Source organism: Gasterosteus aculeatus, chromosome 16 (genome assembly GCF_964276395.1).
Source record: "Gasterosteus aculeatus chromosome 16, fGasAcu3.hap1.1, whole genome shotgun sequence".
Taxonomy (NCBI): Eukaryota; Metazoa; Chordata; class Actinopteri; order Perciformes; family Gasterosteidae; genus Gasterosteus; species Gasterosteus aculeatus.
This window is the reverse complement of record NC_135704.1, coordinates 10,938,214-10,959,648: the sequence shown is the minus strand read 5'-3', so window position 1 is coordinate 10,959,648 and position 21,435 is coordinate 10,938,214. Positions and strand designations below refer to the sequence as shown.

The following is a 21,435-nucleotide window of genomic DNA, read 5'->3' as shown; positions in this document are numbered from 1 at the left end:
TTCAGTTTATTGTGTTGATTCCTGAATAAACTGTTTATCTAACTGCCTGTTTCAGAGCACCGGGAAGGCCTTTTATTGCCATGCGACTGAGCGCTTTCAGGATAATTGGGTCAAAGTTTCATACACAAGGGAGGCCTTCTAATGACCAATGGCCACACAAAGCCTGCCAAGTAGGCTGAACGAAAGAAAAACAAAACTATTGTTGACCACCCGAGGAATTCTCTCGGGATTGAAGCACAGAGGATGTGTGGTTATTTCTGTGCAGAGACGTACTGGCGCCGCTGCGAGCATCTCTGGACATTTTACATATTTGCTTCCTGTCCAGGTAGGTACACTGGGGCCCCAGAGAGCATGAATAGACTATTGATGTTAATATTGGTCAGATGAAAGCTTCCGGTCTGCAGAACAACATGCTCGGGTGTCTTTAATGTTAATAATTAACACTGCTCGCTGAGTAAACAGGGAAATCAGTTCGGACATGTTGCTATGGACGGTAAGCTGCCTGTAAAGACGTGTTGGTTAAAGCCAGAGACGGTGAGGTTTGTGTCAAAATGTCTGCGCTGTCGTCTGTTTTGACAGGATGGATACGAGACTGAGCAGTGAGCGGCTGGTTGTCTGAAACACTTTCCCCTGTCTTGCAGATTTCGGAGATGGAATTACGGAGGCTGCGTACTCAAGGTAATATTCACCTTGAAATATCAGGCGACACGCAAAATACAAACATCTGTGTATATTTAGGATTAACACAGCGGCATTGAGTGAATTTTGACTTTGCATTGTTATTGTATCACTGTATTGTTTTAGTTTTTCACTTCAATATCACTACAGTTCTTTCTCTTTCAAGACATTAAATAGTTTTAATCACTAAAAGTTTTAATCTGAAATACATAAATAAATTCAACAGCGATGATTTAATGCCGGAAAAGATTCAATAAAAAAAAATCATAATTCACATGACTGTAACATTCTCTTAATACAAGGAAAATCTCTGACAGTACTTCAAGGGAATGCATCAGATTTTAAGTTTACTGTAGAATTGTGTATTTTGCGGTATGAATAAAAAGTTATTTGGAGTTTTTCATTTAGAAACCCTGTTAAAAAAAACGAGACAGCGCAATCACAACATTCCAACGTATTGAGGTTATTTTTTTATTTTTTTAATGTTGCCACATTTTTGATCAGAATAAAAATGTCAGAATTAATATTTTTAATAGTTTTGGCGCATTAACTCATCATTTCACTGTACTGTACTGCAGCATATGTCACAGCTGGAGCTTCAAAGGCCGTGACTGTTGTGATTAGATTAAGATTCGTTTCTGACAGTAGTTCAGGTTGTGATGTTGACTTATTGTTAATTACATTTGTGGTTTGTGTATTCGAGGATGTCATATGGAGATTTTAGTTTGGAGGACTTAAACCAGAAAAGGTCCTTGTTCCTGGTGGAGTGAGGCTTTGGTCGTCCAGGGTGAGAACAAGGGCACAGTGCTTTCGGCCTGGCTAGAGGAGGTTTACTGCAAAGCCTCCTCATATCCCCTTTAAAGGGATTATATATTTTCTCTCAACAGACTTACTAAAGCGTTTACCAAGAGGAGTTCCCGCAAGGCTTTAGTAGAGAGGGACGCATTGTGAGAGTTTGATGGAAGCAGAAAATTAGATTACTCCCTCTTACTTTCCATTGTTTGTGCTGCAGCTGTTCGCATCATCTGAAGCGATCGCCACCTCTGAACAATCACTGAACTCACGTGGCATTGATGCAAATGTTTGGGGAGGGGTTGTGTTGTTGTGCACAAGATGCATCTGGATTTACTAATCACCAAGTAGCACCAAACCCACACAAACATATTCTAGTTTGTTGATAATGAAAAACATTTAAAAATCTGTTTGTGTGTCGCAGAGCAGCTTCTGAACCTCACACACACACGATATCCCTGTTCAGGTATACTGACGGTACAATAAACAAAGGGTAACCTGAGCGCTGCCATTGAGGACCAGTGGTGTCCTGTTCCACAGCAGCAGGGAAGTGTCTCTCTAAGGGAACAGCAATTGCTTTATGTGGATAAGAACTAAAGTTGAGTAACCGTAAATAGACAACGGTGCTCTGATGCTAGCAAATCTGTCAATCTGCCTCAAACAGCAGTAAACAAAGAAATAAAAAGCCCCTCTTGCCCTCCTATTGAGTGGTTTTCCATTCTTTTAGTTTGAACGCTCCTTGCTGCCCCTTGGTGACAGTTTGCAGATCCAGAGGAGTGTCCTCATCGAGGAGGAGACTGAGGATAAAAGAAGAATAACCTGCAGGAGAAACCGTTCTATCTCCTTCCCGCCTAAGAGGCCACATGTTTGGCAGAACTGCTCTACTTCATTGTGCACATCTGGCAGGAGACACATTTGTGTGTAAATAAATCCACCATGAATGTTGTATTTTTACAGTTTCGAAAAGACATCCTGTCAATAGTCTTAATCATTTCAAAGGAATCCTTGTGTTACTATTTGCAAGCGTTGTTGGAGTTGATCGATCATTTAGGTGCAGGGGAGGCGCTTATGAGCGAGGGCTGGAGTTGTTTATGGCATCCAAAGGAGGAATGAAGTTTTAAAATGTAAGAAAATTTGAAGAAGATGTAAAGGTTTTTTTTTTTAAAGCATCCAGTTCTCTCGATGTTGGAGGTGTTTCCGGCTGCTGTGGTTATCTTCCACTTAATTAGATCCCCTGGGGCTTTAAACTCCAGCAGCAGCAACATCCAGTGTTGTGGTCCATCGTGTGGAAGAAGTGACATATATCTAGATATAGATGCATTGATAAGGATGCCTTATATCATCAGTATTATTACGTTGTAAACTAACTACAATGAGTTAACTTTGGAGTTCTGGATTAGTCTTTGACTTGCACATATTACCTAGTGGAATCCGTAACACTGACTTACACTATCTGCACAGATGTGGATTATATTTTTATAACTGGTTTACAAGAAACTAAAACAAAGCTCGACTATGAAGTAGAAACAAGCTTGGGTTTAATTAACATTATGCACAGAAGGGGAGGCCGACAGGTCACATGACCTGGCAACTATCACAAACTTCCTGGTAACCTGTGTGCAACCTGAGATGCTTCATATCAGCCACCATTATGAGTGGATACATCTGCCACCTGAATATTTAACGTTGCTGCCGATCGGGTTGCAGATTACTGGTGAATTATTAAACCCCCCCGTAGATTATCCTGAATTAGACTGGAGCGTTTTGTTGTGAGGGGAGACAAACACTTCCACAGAAACAGGTATGTGTGACTTTTGCCGCTCCGATCTGAGCTTCATTGAGCTTTGAAGATTTATTTGGATACTTTTTTGCCTTTCAGACTCTGAGTTAAATGCCTTTTTTGGTTGTTGTTCAAGCAGAAGGTGAGATTACGTTGTTCTTGACTAACGCTGATCTGCTGTTAAAGTCTGGTTGCCGTTGTGTTTTTTAACACCTTGTACGATGTGGATTTTTCAGACTCTTCTTGACTAAAACAGCCATTATTTTCACGTGCTGCCCGTTTTTATGTTTTGAAGCGAGCGTATGAAAGTCGGTGATGGTGTCTTGGCGACAGGTGATGTGTTCAAGGCATCGCGTGGATGCAGAAGAGAGTAGACACGTGTTACACAACTGGACGACAGTTATAAACGGCGAGTAAACAGTTTGGGCTGTTTGCTGATTAATAAGGCGTCCGGAGGACATTATTCACAGACAGTTTAAGACGGGCGATTAGCTTCAACACATCAGTGATTGATTATTAGGCTGAAGATGAAACCAAAGTTGTAGCAAAGCAATTCAGTATTTGATGTGTGTAATTATCTTGTACATTTATAGAAATAGAATGAGACACTTTGGCTAGTGGTGCTGTCACATGTGTCTCCCTGAAGGACACAGGGAAGGACATGAACGCATATCCATCCAATATCTACCCGGATGCCGTTGCTCAACCTGCACGCACAACAAATAACAAATCAGTCCTCACGTGGGAGTCGCCGCGGCTCCCGAGGGTTAAACATCATTCACGTTTTGTCTTTCTCCACATCCCTCAGCGTCGCAGTGTGATGCATAACGCGTTTATAACAAGTGGCGCGGGTGTGAGATGATGCACAAACGTTCATCTCCATCATGCTGATCTGGAATACGTGTTATTTTGAAAAATAGGACGCTCCAACATGGCAGCATCAGTTCCGCATCCATCATGTCGCTCCAGTTAAGCTGTTTTGACGCTTTAACGCATTGCATCGTGGGACTTTTGGTGCTGCTTCCACCACAGAAACCTCCCTTGTGGACTTAATAAAGGTTGATTAACATTGTTCTTTTGCATCGCTGTTAATCATCAGCCTTTATAACCGGCATGTAATGTAAATCAACTTGTCAAACAGCGCACACAGTGATCATTTCACAAAACAGTGCTGTGCCTCTTGACCGCACACCCAGGACGACGCTTGTCCAGTTAATCTCTGTCCAATCCGATTGATCCTGAGGAGATTGCACTTCTTAGCGAGCAGGTCCCGGCTGATTCAGTGTCTCCGTACTCTGGAGGAAGCTGTTGCTGTTATATTATGATCACAAGAGACTCTTTAGTTGTATTTCTTTCCCGGCCCTGATGAGTCAGAAGAAAATAACACTTGCCATGTAAGTACAGTACGGCCCTCTTCGCCAACAGCTGCCTGCTCTGTTTTTACCTGGATTTCTCCTGCTTTAAACCCGTTAAGTGGCTCCCTTGGCAAATGTGGTCTTTCACTGAGCTGAATGAGTCGGCCCGTGGGACCAAATGTACTGCTGTGTGCCACACACACACAGCTCTACACACTTTGTATTGTTATTTGAATTACCTGCTCCTCTGTGATGTTAACTGGAAGAGTTGTTCTGTCTCGCTGAAACAGTTTTAAAGTCTGTCTGGTCTATTCAGGAGAATGCTTCTTATTGTTGGACAAAGTATGAGGTAGAAATGTATTTAAATGTATTTTAGTTGATATTACTGTTTCCCCTTCCATACAGAATAATTTCAACAAATAATTCATTCTAGCAAATTTTAGCTTTATGTCTTAGTATATTTTGTATGAAAAGATGCTCATGTGAGGTTGTGTTTCTCCCCCCCAGGAGGTCACTGTATGGACTGTACCCGTATAAGTACAGCATGATGGGCATGGAGAACCTGGGCGATCCATCAGCTAACTGGGATATAGTTGAGACCATTGGTAAAGGAACATATGGGAAAGTCTACAGAGTGACCAACAAGACGGACGGGAGTCAGGCGGCAGTAAAAGTCCTGGACCCGATCAATGTGAGTCCATTTCACTGCGGAACCGGACCGCTGCGGTTACTGAATGTGGCCTATTGGACATTTCCGCCAGTTGAGTTACACGTTGACAAAATAACAAAAGTCACCTTGCAGACATCAAAATCAATTCAGCCTAGAGGCGACACTACGGATGCTGCAGAAGCAGCTACGGTTTCACTTTAAAGTGTCTTAAGCTCTACTTGTAAAGTCCACCAGTATGCAGAAACCCATTTACTCAATCATTCAATGCAGCGTTTCCAACCTTTTTGACTTGCAGCTCTTTGAATTGACCTGTTGTTCGTCATTAAGATTTCCTCTCTTTGTGTAACGCGTAATAACTACTATACAATTGAGCATTTTCCATGTGTATTGCCCAATAATATGTTGTCCTCATGACACAACGTTCATGCTCAGCTAATCTGTCGTGTATAAATAAGTCTTATGAATAATATGGTAATACAACTGACAATTCATTTTAATTGATGACTTGATGGACAGTTGTTTATCGTTTTTCTGGCTAAACTATATGATTCACACACCAATCTGACGGTGCCTCCCTAAGTGTTAGTTTGAGTACCACAAAACCATTATTTTGACATTTGTTAATGATTGCAGGAATAACATTGTGACAGAAGAAAGAAAAAGCAAAGACTAAAACCATTGTGTCTTTCTTTATAACTATGTGACTTGTCTCAGCATGCGAGCCATTCAAACAGAGTAAGTTGCCAGTACTTTCTCCTCCTCTCCATCTTGATGCAGTTGTACCAGTGATGTATATCAACGTCTTCCCCCTCTTTATTTATTCCCTGTCATGATCAGTTTAACCCCCCCTCAGCAGTTAGTGTAGTCTGTGTCCTCTCTGTGTGCCCGTTCATGTCTTTGTGTAGCCTCCGCATCGCCGCCGCATTGTGCTGGTTAGACTCGGTCTAGGGCGCGGCTGCGATTGTGTCAATGGAACAAACCCCATCCTGACGGTGCTCTCCACCGTCCGGCTCCCCTGATGGCCGTGAAGATGGAGCTGCCTCCTCTCTCATCCCTCTCCCTGATTAGACTGCTGACACTATCGCTCAGACATCCGGGAGGAGAAATTCTGCCTCTCTGACTGGAGCGCTTCCCTTTCCTCTGAGATTTACTTTGATCGAAAAGCACAGCCAGAAATAGTTTAACACCCGGGCCCGTTCCTCTCCTTGTTACTGACTATAACCCTTATCTGTAGTAGTTTAATTATAGTCCGCCTGTTACTTTTTCTGCTGTTACGCAACCTGAAACCTGGAGGCATAAATGCTTCATGACATTTCAACATGTTATTTGCTTTGCTACATGCATTGCACTGGGGGTTCTATGTTCCACGTTCTGCCTGTGTTCATTTTGCTGTTTAAAGGATGTGGACGAGGAAATTGAGGCTGAATACAACATCTTGAGGTCCCTATCCAACCACCCTAACGTGGTGAAGTTTTTCGGCATGTTCTACAAGTCTGACAAGTTATCAGGTGGACAACTCTGGCTGGTGCTTGAGGTGAGCCCCTCTTAAACATTTAACATCACAAAAATAACCTATTTCTTTTTATTTTATATCAAAATCCAAAAATATGGCAAAGGCGGGAAAGGAGACTACTATCAAATGTAAGCGAATGTAAATGAGTCAAATATTTAAATGTCCTCTGAGGTGGACACTGCACCGGATCCAGACTGTATTTGTTTACATGCCTTTTATGCTTCACAGCATTTTTCTGAGCGTGATCCCCAATTTCTTAAAACTTAGTTTACTAAATCAAAACACTTGAATACTTTAGTTGTTTTCCAACAGCAAATCTTGATGCTATCAGACTGCCTGTGATGACTGTGATGCTGCGTTGCTTCCTCTGCTCTCCACATGAATCCTAATCTAGAGGGTTGACTGATGGACGAGTAACCAGAGTTCCTCTGTCTCCCTCCCAGCTGTGCAACGGCGGCTCTGTCACAGAGCTCATCAAAGGCCTGCTCGTGCGAGGCCAGCGTCTGCTGGAGCCGGTTATCTCGTACATCTTGTGCAGTGCCCTGTTGGTAAGACGGCCCGCCGCAACGCCGCTAACGTTCCGGAGGAGGTGGCGTGCGAACGTGCAGAGAGCGTGCTGAGGATTTCTTTTTCGGTGTGGCAGTCTGTGATGAATGTCTCTCGCTCTTAACACCTCTGGGAGTTCTTTCATACACTCTGCACTGCAAAACCTTTAGATGCATCACATTCTAATTTATACTGATGACAAATGACGAACAATGGGATGGTGATTCATGCGGAGCGCCTTGTGTTTTTTTGTCCTCCAACTTAAAAGGGTCTTCAGCATTTGCACAACAACCGAATTATCCACCGTGACGTCAAAGGCAACAACATCCTCCTGACAACCGAGGGAGGAGTCAAACTGGTTGACTTTGGTAATGGTCTTTGAAAGAGGCAATTTTGGCCAATTGAGGAAAAGAGAATGAGGCAAATGCATCGAGGTCTGAAAAATGTCTGTCAGCTTTATATTTGTCTGTGAGCTAGAGTGTGTTTTCAGGTACGTGGGGTATTTCTGGTCTTTGAATGATCCATTGAATGGTCAGCAGCACGTCTCAGAAATGTTGTTTGTCAAGTCAAACCAAGCACTGGATGAATTATTTTATGTGCTCCGCACTTTAGTCCCTCGCTCACCATAACATATTTTTATTTTATGGACCTAACCTTAACCCAGGGCTATTATTGCTCATTTAAATTGCATCATTTGATCCTTTGCATATTAAAAGAAAACTGTTATGGTGAATGACTTTGAGTCACCCTTAGGCGTGTTTATGTCCTCGCTGTCATGGAGATGAAGTGGACTCGTGCTGATAAAAATCTGTCCTACATAATTTGAAATGATTATAGCCCATTATTATTACGGCTTGGCAGACTGCCACATTAAATCATCTGCCAGGATATATTGATTAATTCAAACATTTGGTCATTAATTGCACTTAATTCTTGGCAAATTTCCACTAATAAACACACTAGTCTTAATTATTACAAGAAGTGTTTTTATTTTGCGTCCTTTTTCAGGTGTTTCTGCTCAACTGACCAGTGCACGACTGCGGAGGAACACATCAGTCGGGACTCCGTTTTGGATGGCGCCTGAGGTCAGAGCCTACGCTTCACTTAACGCACATGTTGTAATACCGAATTGAACATTTGGAATGTGCAACATCTCTTATATGTGCCAGAAAAAGAGAGGGAGAGAGGCTCGGTTATGTGACTCTCCCCTGTGTCATTGTGTATTCCCCTCCACGGGTGCAGCGCTCGAGGTTGCCTCAAGGTTAATAGCCGGGAGTCTGTGGCCCCTCGGCTTTGCTCTTTGACAGGAATGAGGTGCAGTGATTGGGCTGCTGGGGAGAGACCTCAGGGGCAATTAGAATAAACTCAGCTGTAAAATGTAGTGTCAGTTATAATTATTGACTGTGGAAAACAGAGACTCATAACTGACCTACCTTTTTAGTATTTAAAAAGTCCATGAAATTAGACATTTGTAACTCTGCCGGTTATAAATTAAGATACAATAAGTGTTACATTCAGCTTTAAGATCATTATTTCCTTTAAATTATTACTCAACATCTCAGCCAGGTGCTTTATTTCACCTGCTTTTTAGGACCAATCAACCGCTTGAATGAGTTGCTCAGGTGGTCACTGTCGTGTCGTGTTACCAGGTCATCGCCTGTGAACAGCAGTACGACTACTCCTACGATGCCCGCTGTGATGTGTGGTCGCTCGGCATTACAGCCATCGAGCTGGCAGATGGAGACCCGCCGCTGGCTGAGTTGCATCCGGTTAAAGCCCTCTTCAAAATCCCCCGGTGAGTCCACTAGAGAGCGGTCCTGCCACGTGGGTGGAGGCTGCAGGACAACGGCCAACTGAATTGAACGGTACAGGTGATGAAAAGAAAAGATACCTGACGTTCTTGACTATTTAAAACTAAAGAGAACCGTGTATATTTGGTTTAATGTTTTTTTTTTGGCATTGTCTTATCTGAAAGGAAGCATCTGCCGAAGAATAACTGTTTGAAACGTGCCAGTGTTTGGCCTTAAAATTAATGCAGCGATTCAATCTGTAAAAATATTCGCTGCTGGAGACGGCGTGTGTCTGATGATCATTTGAGAGCTTAGCGGCTACACGCGGTTGACCTTTTGTTATCAGCACAATCGCGCAATTATCTCTCAGTTAGGTAGAGATATGCCCTTCTGATTGCAATTTGCATTGGTGATTAGCTCCATTCACATTGAGATGAGGCTGTCACCTCCTCCCCGTCACAATGTTATCTCCTCCCTGCCAAGCCAGAAGAGCAACATGGATGCTTTGTGCGGTAGGAATTATGGGGCAAACGCAGCGTTTCATCAGCACCAAATTCAGCCAGAATTTCAGATAATTACGAGAGCGAGGGCGGCCCGGGAGAATGAATGGCCGCTTATTCAGAGTTAGGTTTGTTTCAGAAACTGGCCTCGTAACACGTCCCCTTTGCGGCGGAGTGGATGTAGCTCAGAGGTTCTGTTAAGGGACATCTTGAAGGGGGCACCTGGGACAGGGTGAGCAGACACGTTCCCTCATCAGAAGCAGCTATAAAAAGAAGGGGCACATGCATTCAGCGTGTCAATGTCCAATCCTGTCTCATCACTGCAGATCTCTCACTCTCTTTGGCTCCGGGGAAAACTAGGACGCTGATAGAAATGGACGAGTATCTTTGACGGACATTCCCACATCTCTGTTCCAATCAAAATGGATATTTAGCCGTTTTGGTGTGAGCCGGGACCTTACAGGCTCGGTGGTCGCCGTATGAGTCACAGCGAATGTGTTGAACCATGAGAAATGATTCTGTTAACATGTCATTTATCTCAAATATATATTTTTCCATCATTGCTGCTCGGCAGACAAAATCACAAGGAAACGTGGTGTAAATTATGACTCCTGTATGAATTACCCTCTATAGGGAAATGCGTTTCACCTTTGGGCTTTTAGCCGCGGTGAGAGTGATTCATGATGAAATCAGAGAGATTCATCTTCGCAGGTTTTGATCATTGCAAAGGAGATTTTTTTCCCCCCCTATTTAATATGTCATAAACCCGTCACAGTGGAGCCTTTTCTGAAGTATTGTCCTTGGAAAGTACATGTTTTATGAAACCATACAAGCACTCAAACAGGCAATAAGCATTTTCATCGTTCTCATATTTTACGGTTGCAGTGAAGCGTTTCTAGACTTTAAAGGGTTCGGTGTCATGTAGTTGATCTTGTAGATATCATCCACCTTATCAATCCTCAGTGAACCACGCATAAAAGAAATATGTAACATGTAATATTAAAAGGGTTAATTTGTTCTTATACGTTCATGTCGTGCCGCTACTTCTCCATGATGCTCTCTCTAAGCTTTTGCTGAACAGGTATTCTTGTCACACTAAACATTTCCTGTTGAGGAACGAACAAACATTTGTGGAAATCACCACGTTGACCCCGGGGGCCAGCAGCAGATGGCCGTTATGTCACCGGTGGGGTTTTGATGGGGGAAACCGGAACAGGTGGAAATGCCCCAGCAGGCTCCAGACGATGAGAAGAGATGATATGTGTCCGATGGGACGCCGATGAGCTCCATGAATTAGGGTCACCTTGGTGCGTCGTCTGTTTGTGCTTCGAAAATATCTGATAGTTGATGAGCTGTGAAGTACGGCTGATTTATGCATATATTTTAATCTCAGGTAGCTAATCCTTCCATTTTTTGTAGTTTTCGTTAAGTCCAATTTGCCCTACGTTGTGTTATTGAAACTATTCGAGTGTATTACGTACATACAACAGATACGTGATGTCCATGGTGACCATGAATGAAGCTAACGGAGCATTTCAGAGGGTAAAGTTGTAAAATCTTCAACTGCAAAATCAACTGCAGACTAACTCAAGACAAAGATGATCGCTGGTATTTAAAACACAAGAAGGTTGATCACTGGAGCCGTTTTTTTTACTTTGCAGGCCTCGAGTGTTTATGTAGAGTCAAAGCAAAGTGTGAGTAAAAAGCGTTGTAACGGTCGGATTCAATTGGCAACGGCGTCCAAGGTTGTGTTTATTCGGCCAGACCCCTGTAGATGTTATCCACATATTTAACAGTACACGCATCTGTCTGAGCGGAGACCGGAGCAAGCGAGATAGAAGACAAGTCGTAAATGATGGCCTGTCGGAGGCAACAAAGGGTAATCAAAAGCTGAGGCTGCGGGAGAGAAATCCTCACCAGCGTGGCGGGAAGAGACAGCTCCTCGCGGGACGGAGTTTAAATCTGTGCAGCCGAGGGTTAGGAATATTTTACCTTTATCAATCTTTTCAAGGAGGTCAGCAATAAAGTCTAGAGTGAACCAAAGCTGCGTCTCGCCTGTTGAATGATGCGTTGAATCCACGCATTACTGAACCGAGTAGAACAACAAACAGATTTGTTTCAATTTACTTGACATTTATTTTAAGCCAACAATACAACCGCATTCTCTTGAGCAATGCTGCCAACATTGGGCTTTTCTATCTGTCCCTCGTGAATGTCAGAAAATGAAGCTGATGTGGAGTCTGTGGCTTAGATTTACTTCATTCCCATTTTTTATTTAAAGGTTTGTATCAAAGTTTGAAAGCAGGGACATGACCATACCTTAATGTCGCCGTGTTCACAATATCAGACCCTGGTGCTGTCTTGAACCGTGAGAGAGATCATTGGCTGGTTGGATGATTTTCCAATCATGGCTTTAACATCTCCCTTTTTGATGTTGTTATTTTTACTGTGCGGAGTCAAGGACTGCAGCTTTTGGCAATGTGGCCACCAGCGACATGATAAATGCAGCAGGACCTCTGCGTGCTCATGCATACGTACGCAAAGAAGTGCTGGGGCTCCGGCTGCAGTGATGGATGAGATGAAATTTTAAGCAGGTGGTCCATTCACTGAATAAGTCTTTATTTTAGACCCTAGTAGTCATTCTCTGGTCCGTCTGGATGAGCGCCGGTGTTTCCAGAGAAACACATGAATATTTCGCTTGTGATTTCAAATCTTAAGCGCTGTTTTCATTTGTTAGTAAATTTGCAGTATGTCATTTCTCCGAGGTCACTGTAAGATGGATTCACGGTGTTTTTCAGTTTTTTTTAATTAACCTGGAGACCCAGAACATGCTGGAGGATCATATCTCCCAGCCGGCCCGGAGACGCCTCGCGGTGCCCCAGAACGAGCTCGGGAACGTCAACTTCATGTCGACTTTGTTGAGATCTGCAAAAAGAAAGACTTTCTGCTCGAATCTTGATAATGATAATTATTCAAAACCTCTACTGTGTTGATTGGTATGTTTTTCATGTGAGCTGCATGGACAGACTTTCCCTAAGTGAGCACTGACAATATTGAGTGTCACAGTGCATGTGGGAAATGGGGGAATTATAAATTCTGCATATGAAATATTCAAATATTACATTGGCCTGATTTTTGTCTTCCTTCATGGCTTAGTTACAGCCGTCAAGTGCTGCTGACACCTCTGCGATTTTGCCTCAATCCACTCCGAGGAACGTCTGACAGTACAAGCTCTGCCTGGACCTAGATTTGAATAAGCCATTTGTGTTTACAATATGAGCCTGCACTCGCACAAATACAGGGAGAAATAAATGCCTGCACAATGAGAACACTTGACAGTGTTATCGGCAGTGTGCTGCTGTATTGACTTTCCAATGTATAAGCGGTATGGTACAACATCAAGGCCAGAACGTGTCTTCGGGCTCATATTAGAGGTTGCATTGAAGCAGTCAGTTACTGGCTTTGATCTGCACTTTGGAAAGGATTGCCTGTCTGAATGCTTATCAAAGACTCGACTAACTTAGCTCTCTGGCAAATGACAGATTTTTTTTTTTTACCCCAACATCCTCCTCTCTGTGGAGGATGTTGGGGTAAAAAAAAGGGCAAAAAGAAACGCTGTTAAATATGTTGTCACTCAGCTGTATCTACCTCTGGGTTTGTACGTAATAAACAGAATTCACGTGTTTTTTTTTGTTTTTTTTCTCCCTTCCTTTTCCCTCACAACGGGTGAGCTAATTAGTCCAGTTAACAAAAGTCTCGACCGGGTCGCTCCCACGTCGGCCCGACGGGGACAAAAGGCTCCAGCCTCCAGCTGTCAGGCCGTGAAGACGACTGTACTCGGGCCGCTGCAGCCTTGGCTCCTCACGCAGACCTGCCTCCTGTCAACGTGCACACTTGAAAAGTGTTGGCCTCATTATGGACGGCCTCAGTAAACGCTGCTGACAGAGCTGCAACCGGCTCCCATAACTTTTTGCCTCCCAACGGCAGATGCTTGCCGCCAGTCTGACGGTCACGCGCCGCTTGGCAGCGATCATTAGTCAGCTTACTCGGCAGTCTTTCCTTTTCAAAGATGACCGTGATGACGTTTAAATGTTGCATTTTTCAAAGTGTAAGTTGATTTTTGTTTTCTTTCAGAAATCCTTCCCCTACGTTAAGAAATCCAGAGCAGTGGTGCAGAAGTTTTTGCCATTTCATCGGCCAGTAAGTGTCCTCTTACTTGCTGATAACCTTTGACCTCACGTATTTGAATAAATACAATGGCAGTGAAACCACACAGCAACACGTGTGTTCACAGCCTATTTTGAAGAATATGAGGCTAATGAGGCTTCTTAAAGATTGGTTCAATATTGATATATGGTTAGATATTTATTCATTTATTCATTCAACTTCACTTCATTAAATATAATATTTTTTGGTCTAATTTTACTTCTACAGAAATGAATGACATTTGAACTGTAAATGCCACTTTTTATAAATAATAACTGTGATTCACATATAAAAGTATATTAAATGTAAAAATGATTAATGAAGAGTAAACATCAAATGTACAATGCAGACTGTAAATCATTTATAACATCAATTTATTTGTTAAATCAGTCAACGAGACATTCAAATCCTTGACAGTACTCTTGAACGCTTGCTGCTGATACTGCGTACAACACTTTGGATGATACACATTAATCTTACTGAGCTCTTAGTCTTGAAAATATCAGAAGCCAATTAAGAAAACATGTTTACATAGCATGAAATTATAAAACTATATAAAGAACATTAGCTCTAATACATTTTCAGCAGGCGGGAATGTGAATGAACACATATTGTTATGTTTTATAGCCAGATTATATCAGCCCTCTTGTCCTTCTGTTCATTGACTTTCATTTGTGTAAATCTGCCACAGAGGAACAAACTAATTCACCTGAGTTATCAGTTCTATCTGAGGCCCCGATAATATATCATTTCCTTTTCGCTGCAAAGCTAATAATGTCAGGGGTGGCTGGTAAATGGTTGCCCAGAATATACAACCTTTTTAAGGTTGTATAGAGCAGAGGCTGACCCATAATGAGAAAGTAAAATTCAATTTGTGTGGCCGTGGTTTCCAGCTAACATTTATGTTGAAGTTTTGAAATGAACTGCATTGAATGTAAAGAAGTAATTGAAAAAAAAACAACCCACCATCTGCGTTGAAGGACGGCTGTGTTTTTTATGTGTCCCTTGGATATCCACTGGTCAGGATGCAATCAATGCACGTCGCCCCTTAAACCAGTCAGCACGCGTTCTACTGATATTAGTTCTTTGTACTCTGGTGGTTTTTACAAGCAGTAATTGCAACGGGTTTTTATTTTTGGATTGCAGCTCTGTGGTAATGGGTCTTGTGATGTCACATCAGAAATAATCTCCCCGCACAAAGCCCAGCAGTGTTCAATGTGGGGGGGGGGGCTGGACAATGTTATCAACCTGTTATCGCAGGCTGTTTGTGAAGCGTCTTCCACGCGGTCACTCCTGTTTCTAACTAAGGTGGCGTTGGGGAGGGAGGGGGAGGGGGGGGGGGGGGGCAGTCGGGGATAATAAATCCATCAACCAGCGTCTGTCTCTGGCTTGTGCAGCCAGAGAGCTGACTTCTGTGACAAAGTGGCCCGCCGCTCAGCATCCCGGCAGCACAGCCCTGCTAATAGCAGCAACCTCTGCTTAATGTTCTGACGCTAATGAATTCATGGAATTAACTTTCAGAGCTGAACAAACTGATAAAAGAAACAGAATTCCAGTGTAGATTAGGTGGTAGGAATTAGATTGGTGTTTTTCTTCTATCTCGCCTCCCCTGTAGTGCTTATACACACACAAAGAACACACACACACACACTCGAGAGTCCTTAGCTGAGCAAGTAATTGAAAAGTAGAAACGTGGATTGTCGACGGATGCATCATCACTTTCAGGTGCGGATCTGAAGAATTTTATTTTCATAGTCTTCGAGCCACAAAATAGAGAACTGGGTGTGTGGGGCTTCAACAGTCAACCGTTTGTATCAGCATCTATCTGATGCAGAGTTCTGGCCCAGTAGCACAAAGTGACACCTCCTATTGGCAAACACGCTGCACATCACAGATAGGACCTGCCGCTGCGCCGTGGCGGGGCTTGTTTGGACTCCGGGGCCATGGTGATGGTGTCCATGTGGTGCTCGGACAGCGAACGTCAGACTAGAGAGCCTAGACATAAGAACACAGGGAGCTCTTTGCTGGGTGCAAGTGTCCGTCTGAACTGATCGCTCACAAACCAGCTTTCTACAATGTTCAGGTGATAACGCGGCTCATCCTCAGCAGTTCAATGCTCTCTGATTTTTTGAGATTGAAAACAAGCAGATTGATACCTTTGCAGGCTTCGTCTGACCGGACGTGCTGGAAGCTCAAAGCCTCCTCTATTTCTGTGATTTGTAGGTGTCTGATTAAGGATTTTGAAGCACGTCCGTCTGTGACCCACCTCCTGGAGCATCCCTTCATCAAGCAGGCCCACGGCAAGGACGTGGCACTACCGCAGCAGTTAGCTGCTCTCATCCAGGAGCAGCAAGACCTGGGCTGCAAAACCAAGACCAAGTGAGTCCCTTTGATTTTACATTTCTAAAATTGCAGAAGAATAAGCTGCAGCGACAAAGCTGGTCGCTTCGTTTGTGTGCCGTCATGAGAGATTTTGTTGCAGCATAGGGCCGCTGACTGAGTGGTGGTAAACTTTCTGCCCAGTAGGGGGCAGCGTCCCTTCTTCTTACACTCACCACTGAGGATGAGCCCCAGTAACGGACACTGTGATTAGAGAGAAGTTATGGGACTGTTGCTAATTCAGAGGGATTGATTGTGCTGACTAAAGCCAGATTAATAAACGGCATTTAGGCCAGTCGATGTAGCAGCCGTCAGATGGGAAGTCCTTAGCACAAAGCACTGAACCAATCACGCGTTAAATTTTTATTTCAAGATTGATTTACTTGAAAATCAGTGTGATTTCAACTCCACTGCCTTTCTTTTTGAATGACGCCGATATTCTCCTTCTAGATTAAAATGGCAGCTTGTAAACAATTCAATCAATAAACAGATGTATAGATACGAAGAGACACGGCGTGATTTCATCAGCTTTTATCCTTAAATGTGAGACGACAAATAGTTCATCCAGATGCCGTCGGGGCTGCAAATGTGACAGAGCAGAAGCCTCCTGTTATTTACTGCAGAAATACTGACTTTGGCGCTGCCTAATCTTTATTATGAAGGAGTTCGCTGAACCTACCCTTGACTGAGAGTCTTGATGTTGTGCCAGCTCTGTTTACTCCCGAGAGTGTGCCTGAGCCTGATCCCAAATTCCTGTCCACAGTGAAAGTGGATAATGGGATTAGGAGCTTGTAGGGCGAGAACTGGGCTCGCCTAGTTTAGTCTCTCATGCCACAGATCAGCACACAATGACTCCAGATAAGAATAAAGACATAGAGAACTGAAAAGTCGCTGCCGCAGGTGGAATAGTGAGATTTACTTCAAAGCAGGAGGAAGGTAGAGGTCTGAAGACACTCTCCAAAGGGACACGAGTCCTCACTTCAGAGGGACCACGTATTGAGCATGAGACCTTTTCTGTGCGGTTCAATTTATTCAGAATGCAAAATGTATTCAAAGGCAGAGAAGGAAACAATTCCTAACCCGAAGCCGTAATATTTTTATTCATGGTATGATTTATCATTAATTATGATAGAATATGGATGCATTTTGTTTAAAATAATTCTTTGATTATTTTGCAGTTTTGAGGAATGTGAAAACTCATCAGTTTATTGTCAAGGGCAAGGCTGAAAACAATTCGGTCAAATAATTGTACTCATAGTTTTTTTTTTTTTCCCACAAAGTAAGTAACAATGCATCTCTTTCAGTTTCATTACCAAAAAATGTGTTAATCCCTGGTGCATTTTGTTGTGGACCATTTTTTAGTTAAAGAATGTTGCCAAATAAAATAGGTTGCACCACATAAGCTTCTTCCTAAATAGCAATTAGTAATCCCTAAACATTCCCACCCAGCAGCTGCCAGGTGTAACTTTAACTAATTGAGTCAAATGTAAAGTTAGCTTGCATATGTCACACAATGTCATTAAAAACAAAACGGTTCATGTACAATGTTAGTGAAATTACAAAAAGGTTGTGCTAATGTCGTTGGTTGTTGGGAGTAGATTTCTTTCTATTCTAAACTACATAAATGCAAATAACTTTATACTCTAACAAAATTGTAGCTAGAAAATTTATAGATTTGATTAGCAATACAAGTTTTCTTTAGCAACAATTGCATGAATGACTAAATGACATTGATGCAATAGGATTTTAGTAAATCACTAGTTTGAAACTAGCTAACAGGTACTATCTTTAAACATACTGATGGTCGCAAACAGCTGGTGCAAACCAATCCTGTTGAGTTGTCTATGTGATAGAAGCAATATTCAACATGATGCTACTTAGTACAGTTGTGAAGCTGGTGTGTTTTTGAACAGTGGAGTTGAAGGAATAAGATCAAGCACTGGCTACACACAGTACATGTTAATAGGATTAAATCAGTGTTGGTTTGGATGTTTGGAGGAAGCATAGAATATCATCAACCATGTCCCTTTAAGTTTCATAGAGATGGCTGGTCCACTACACACTGGTCTATATTATGCATATTTAAACGCACATATAGACACAGAAAGCAAAGGGGACTCACAGACTCTCTTTTGCTCTTTTTCACACACTCTAGTGTCCCCTGAGGTTTGGCACAGCCCCTCTTAGGCAGCTGGCTCTGCGCTGACCTCTGCCCACAGGGGCTCATTGGAGAGCGATAGGTCAAAACACAGATGATGTGCAATCACAGCGTGTGATAATGGGAGATGTGTCCCCCAGGAGAGCTTTAAGGGCTTCAAACGAACCGTGGAAGTGACTGGGTCTTCACATCCAGCCAGTCACGCTACTGTTTCTCCTTTGGTGGTCACTTCATAGCTTTCTGAGGCTTCGTCATCTCATTGGCTTCACACAGGCACGAGCGGATCAATACCCGTAAAACCCTGATAATAGAGAGCTCGCCCGATGATGATCTGGTAAACTTGGAGTTCCTAGATGAGGTAAGCATTATCCTCTTTTATCTCACCTCGCATTGATCGGTCCAAGGCACAATGTTCTTGATAATATGTGTGTGTGTGTTTATGATGTTCTTCCACAGGAGATAATAATCAGCCATCTCCAGAAGAGATATGACGAGCTGCAGGTGTACACTTATGTTGGTGACATCCTCATTGCTCTCAATCCTTTCCAGAATCTCAGCATCTACTCTCCCCAGGTAGGTTATGCACCAGTTACACAGATGTTCCCAGTGGTTTCCCAATCGCAATGGAAGACATGAATGAAATGGTCCGGCCATTGTGCATCATGTTTAGTGCTTTTCAAAGTCAGTGTTAACAAAAAAATATTATTTCAAACCACTGTTGTTGCTTAAGTTGTGGCATATTTGTATATATTTTATATTTGTCAATGTGAGAATGCTATTATGCTAACGTTAGCATTAGACAATAGAGTTTTAGTACAACAGATGAACAATTTATTATTTTTTTTAAATAGCACGCCTTGTGTATTTGTCCGTCTCCTCTTAGTTCTCTAAGCTGTACCACGGTGTGAAGCGGGCCGATAACCCTCCACACATCTTCGCTACGGCAGATGCAGCCTATCGAGGCATGGTGACGTTCTGCAAAGACCAGGTACTCTGCACAAAAACAACCCGGTTAGATCAGTGAAGGCTCGGATTGTAAAATGTATCAAAATGAAACAGATTAAGGAGATTAAAATCGGTAGTATGCTAAACAAAGTTCTATAAGTGTTTGGGTGGGATGTAGAAGAAGAGATTGAATAGTCTTTTTAAATAAAGGTGAAATGGATGTAGTATAATATGAATATCCCTTTCTTAATGTTTTACCTTTCTAAATATTTACTTGTTTCAGTGCATCATAATCAGTGGGGAGAGCGGTGCCGGGAAAACAGAGAGCGCTCATTTGATCGTCCAGCACCTCACCTTCTTGGGAAAGGTGTAGTAGCACCGTGGTCATCCTTTCTTAAACAAATCGTACTCGTCCTCAACACTGAAAATAAAAGTTAAATGAGAACTACAGTTGAAGAACAATGTTTGCTGCTCTCAGGCGAACAATCGGACGCTGCGTGAGAAGATCCTGCAGGTGAACCCTCTCGTAGAGGCCTTCGGAAACGCCTGCACGGCAATAAATGACAACTCCAGCCGCTTCGGCAAATACCTGGAGATGAAGTTCACACCCACCGGAGCGGTTATCGGGGCCAAGATTTCAGAGTACCTGCTGGAGAAGTCGAGGGTCATTAAACAGGCTACGTATGTGCTGCCTGGGTTCCGTCTAGCTAAAGATCATTTTATCACACTTGTAACTGCAAGTTTGTTTACTTTCAGGGGGGAGAAAAATTTCCACATATTTTATTATATATATGCGGGGCTTTATCACCAAGACAAGCTGAGGACTTACAGGCTGCCGAGCAGAACCCCTCCCAGGTTGGGACAGCAGTTTAACGCTTTCCTCCGCCGTCATGTGGGAGCATCGGTATTGATAGTTGATCGTGCATCTGCAGGTATATTGACAGCCAGCACTGCAAAGTGATGCATGACATCGTCTCGAGCAAACTGTATGCGGAGCAGTTTGACGCCATTCAGGAGTGCTTCCGAAATATCGGCTTTACCGAAGAGGTACTTCAATACAGGGGATCAAAGACGCAGTGCTTGGTCGAAGAATGAAACTAAATGCTGTAATATTTTCACTTTTTCTTTTGTTCAGGAGGTCAACTCTGTTTACAGGATTCTCTCAGCCATTTTGAACACCGGCAACATTGAATTTGCTTCCATCACGTCCCAACACCAGACTGATAAGAGTGAAGTCCCTAATTCAGAGTCCTTAGATAACGGTGAGACGCGATACATTATGCAAAGTGCGAAGCCATATTCATCTTTTCATATTCGTAGAGGATCCTTATTAGAAAATGTAAAGGTTTTTGCGTTTAGTGTAATATTTTGAGAGATACGTTTCTTTCATTAAAGCAATAAACAATACATCCTTCACATCTCGATACCCAGAAAACAGTCCTCCTGAAAGCAGTTATGAGCCTGATATATTAACAAAAAGTAAATGCTTCGGATATTTTCATGCTCAAGAGGAAGTCCGATGAACTCATTCAGCCGCTCGGCTTTTCTCTCAGCTGCTTCTCTCCTCTGCATCGGCCCCGAGGAGCTCCAGGAGGCGCTGACCTCTCAGTGTGTGGTCACCAGGGGCGAGACCATCATCCGCACCAACACGGTGGACAAAGCCGCCGACGTCCGGGACGCCATGTCCAAGGCCTTGTACGGACGCCTCTTCAGCTGGATAGTCAACCGCATCAACACCCTGCTGCAGCCCGACATGAATATCTGGTGAGCGTCTCACTGGCGATGGAGATCAAAGTGGACGTTTTCTGTAACTCCCCTCCTCTTCGATTATCTTGAGCGATCACGCAGAGTTTCCACGGAGCGCCGATGACCTTTATGGGAGTCTGTGGAGGTAGATGCAAACATGCAGAGGAGAATATTAATGGGCAGAAGACAAGCAAAAGGAGAGCAAAAACAGTTTTAATAAATTTTTGATAGAGAGTTGCGTGCTGTGAAAATAATGTTCAGATGATTAAAAAGACTTCAGAGAGACTGCAGAGAGGCCATTCATTGATCCAAAAGAATTCCTTCATAAATATGAGCGTCTACTGTCGAGGAGTCGTCTCTCAGAGATGTGCGAAGGC

The 21,435-nt window shown here is 43.0% G+C and overlaps 1 protein-coding gene across 9 annotated transcripts in view; it reads left to right on the top strand.

Moving 5' to 3' along the window:
• The first annotated feature begins 222 nt into the window (after window positions 1-222).
• The window catches only part of myo3b (myosin IIIB), a 54,922-nt gene continuing 33,709 nt past the window's right edge, over window positions 223-21,435 (top strand). For 3 of the 9 annotated variants that reach the window (XM_078091092.1, XM_078091090.1, XM_078091088.1), the window contains exons 1-20: window positions 223-325; window positions 642-678; window positions 5,113-5,296; window positions 5,990-6,010; window positions 6,675-6,809; window positions 7,232-7,336; window positions 7,603-7,702; window positions 8,343-8,419; window positions 8,984-9,129; window positions 13,759-13,824; window positions 16,054-16,209; window positions 18,641-18,725; window positions 18,824-18,940; window positions 19,251-19,355; window positions 19,596-19,679; window positions 19,791-19,993; window positions 20,069-20,167; window positions 20,245-20,359; window positions 20,448-20,574; window positions 20,866-21,076. In XM_078091092.1, the coding sequence (XP_077947218.1) occupies window positions 244-325; window positions 642-678; window positions 5,113-5,296; window positions 5,990-6,010; window positions 6,675-6,809; window positions 7,232-7,336; window positions 7,603-7,702; window positions 8,343-8,419; window positions 8,984-9,129; window positions 13,759-13,824; window positions 16,054-16,209; window positions 18,641-18,725; window positions 18,824-18,940; window positions 19,251-19,355; window positions 19,596-19,679; window positions 19,791-19,993; window positions 20,069-20,167; window positions 20,245-20,359; window positions 20,448-20,574; window positions 20,866-21,076 (2,255 nt within the window). In that variant the 5' untranslated portion in view covers window positions 223-243. Of the gene's footprint in view, window positions 326-472; window positions 535-641; window positions 679-4,509; window positions 4,645-5,112; window positions 5,297-5,989; window positions 6,011-6,674; window positions 6,810-7,231; window positions 7,337-7,602; window positions 7,703-8,342; window positions 8,420-8,983; window positions 9,130-13,758; window positions 13,825-16,053; window positions 16,210-18,640; window positions 18,726-18,823; window positions 18,941-19,250; window positions 19,356-19,595; window positions 19,680-19,790; window positions 19,994-20,068; window positions 20,168-20,244; window positions 20,360-20,447; window positions 20,575-20,865; window positions 21,077-21,435 lie in introns of those variants that run through there. The other 6 variants (XM_078091096.1, XM_078091095.1, XM_078091091.1 and 3 more) reach the window with 3 other exon arrangements.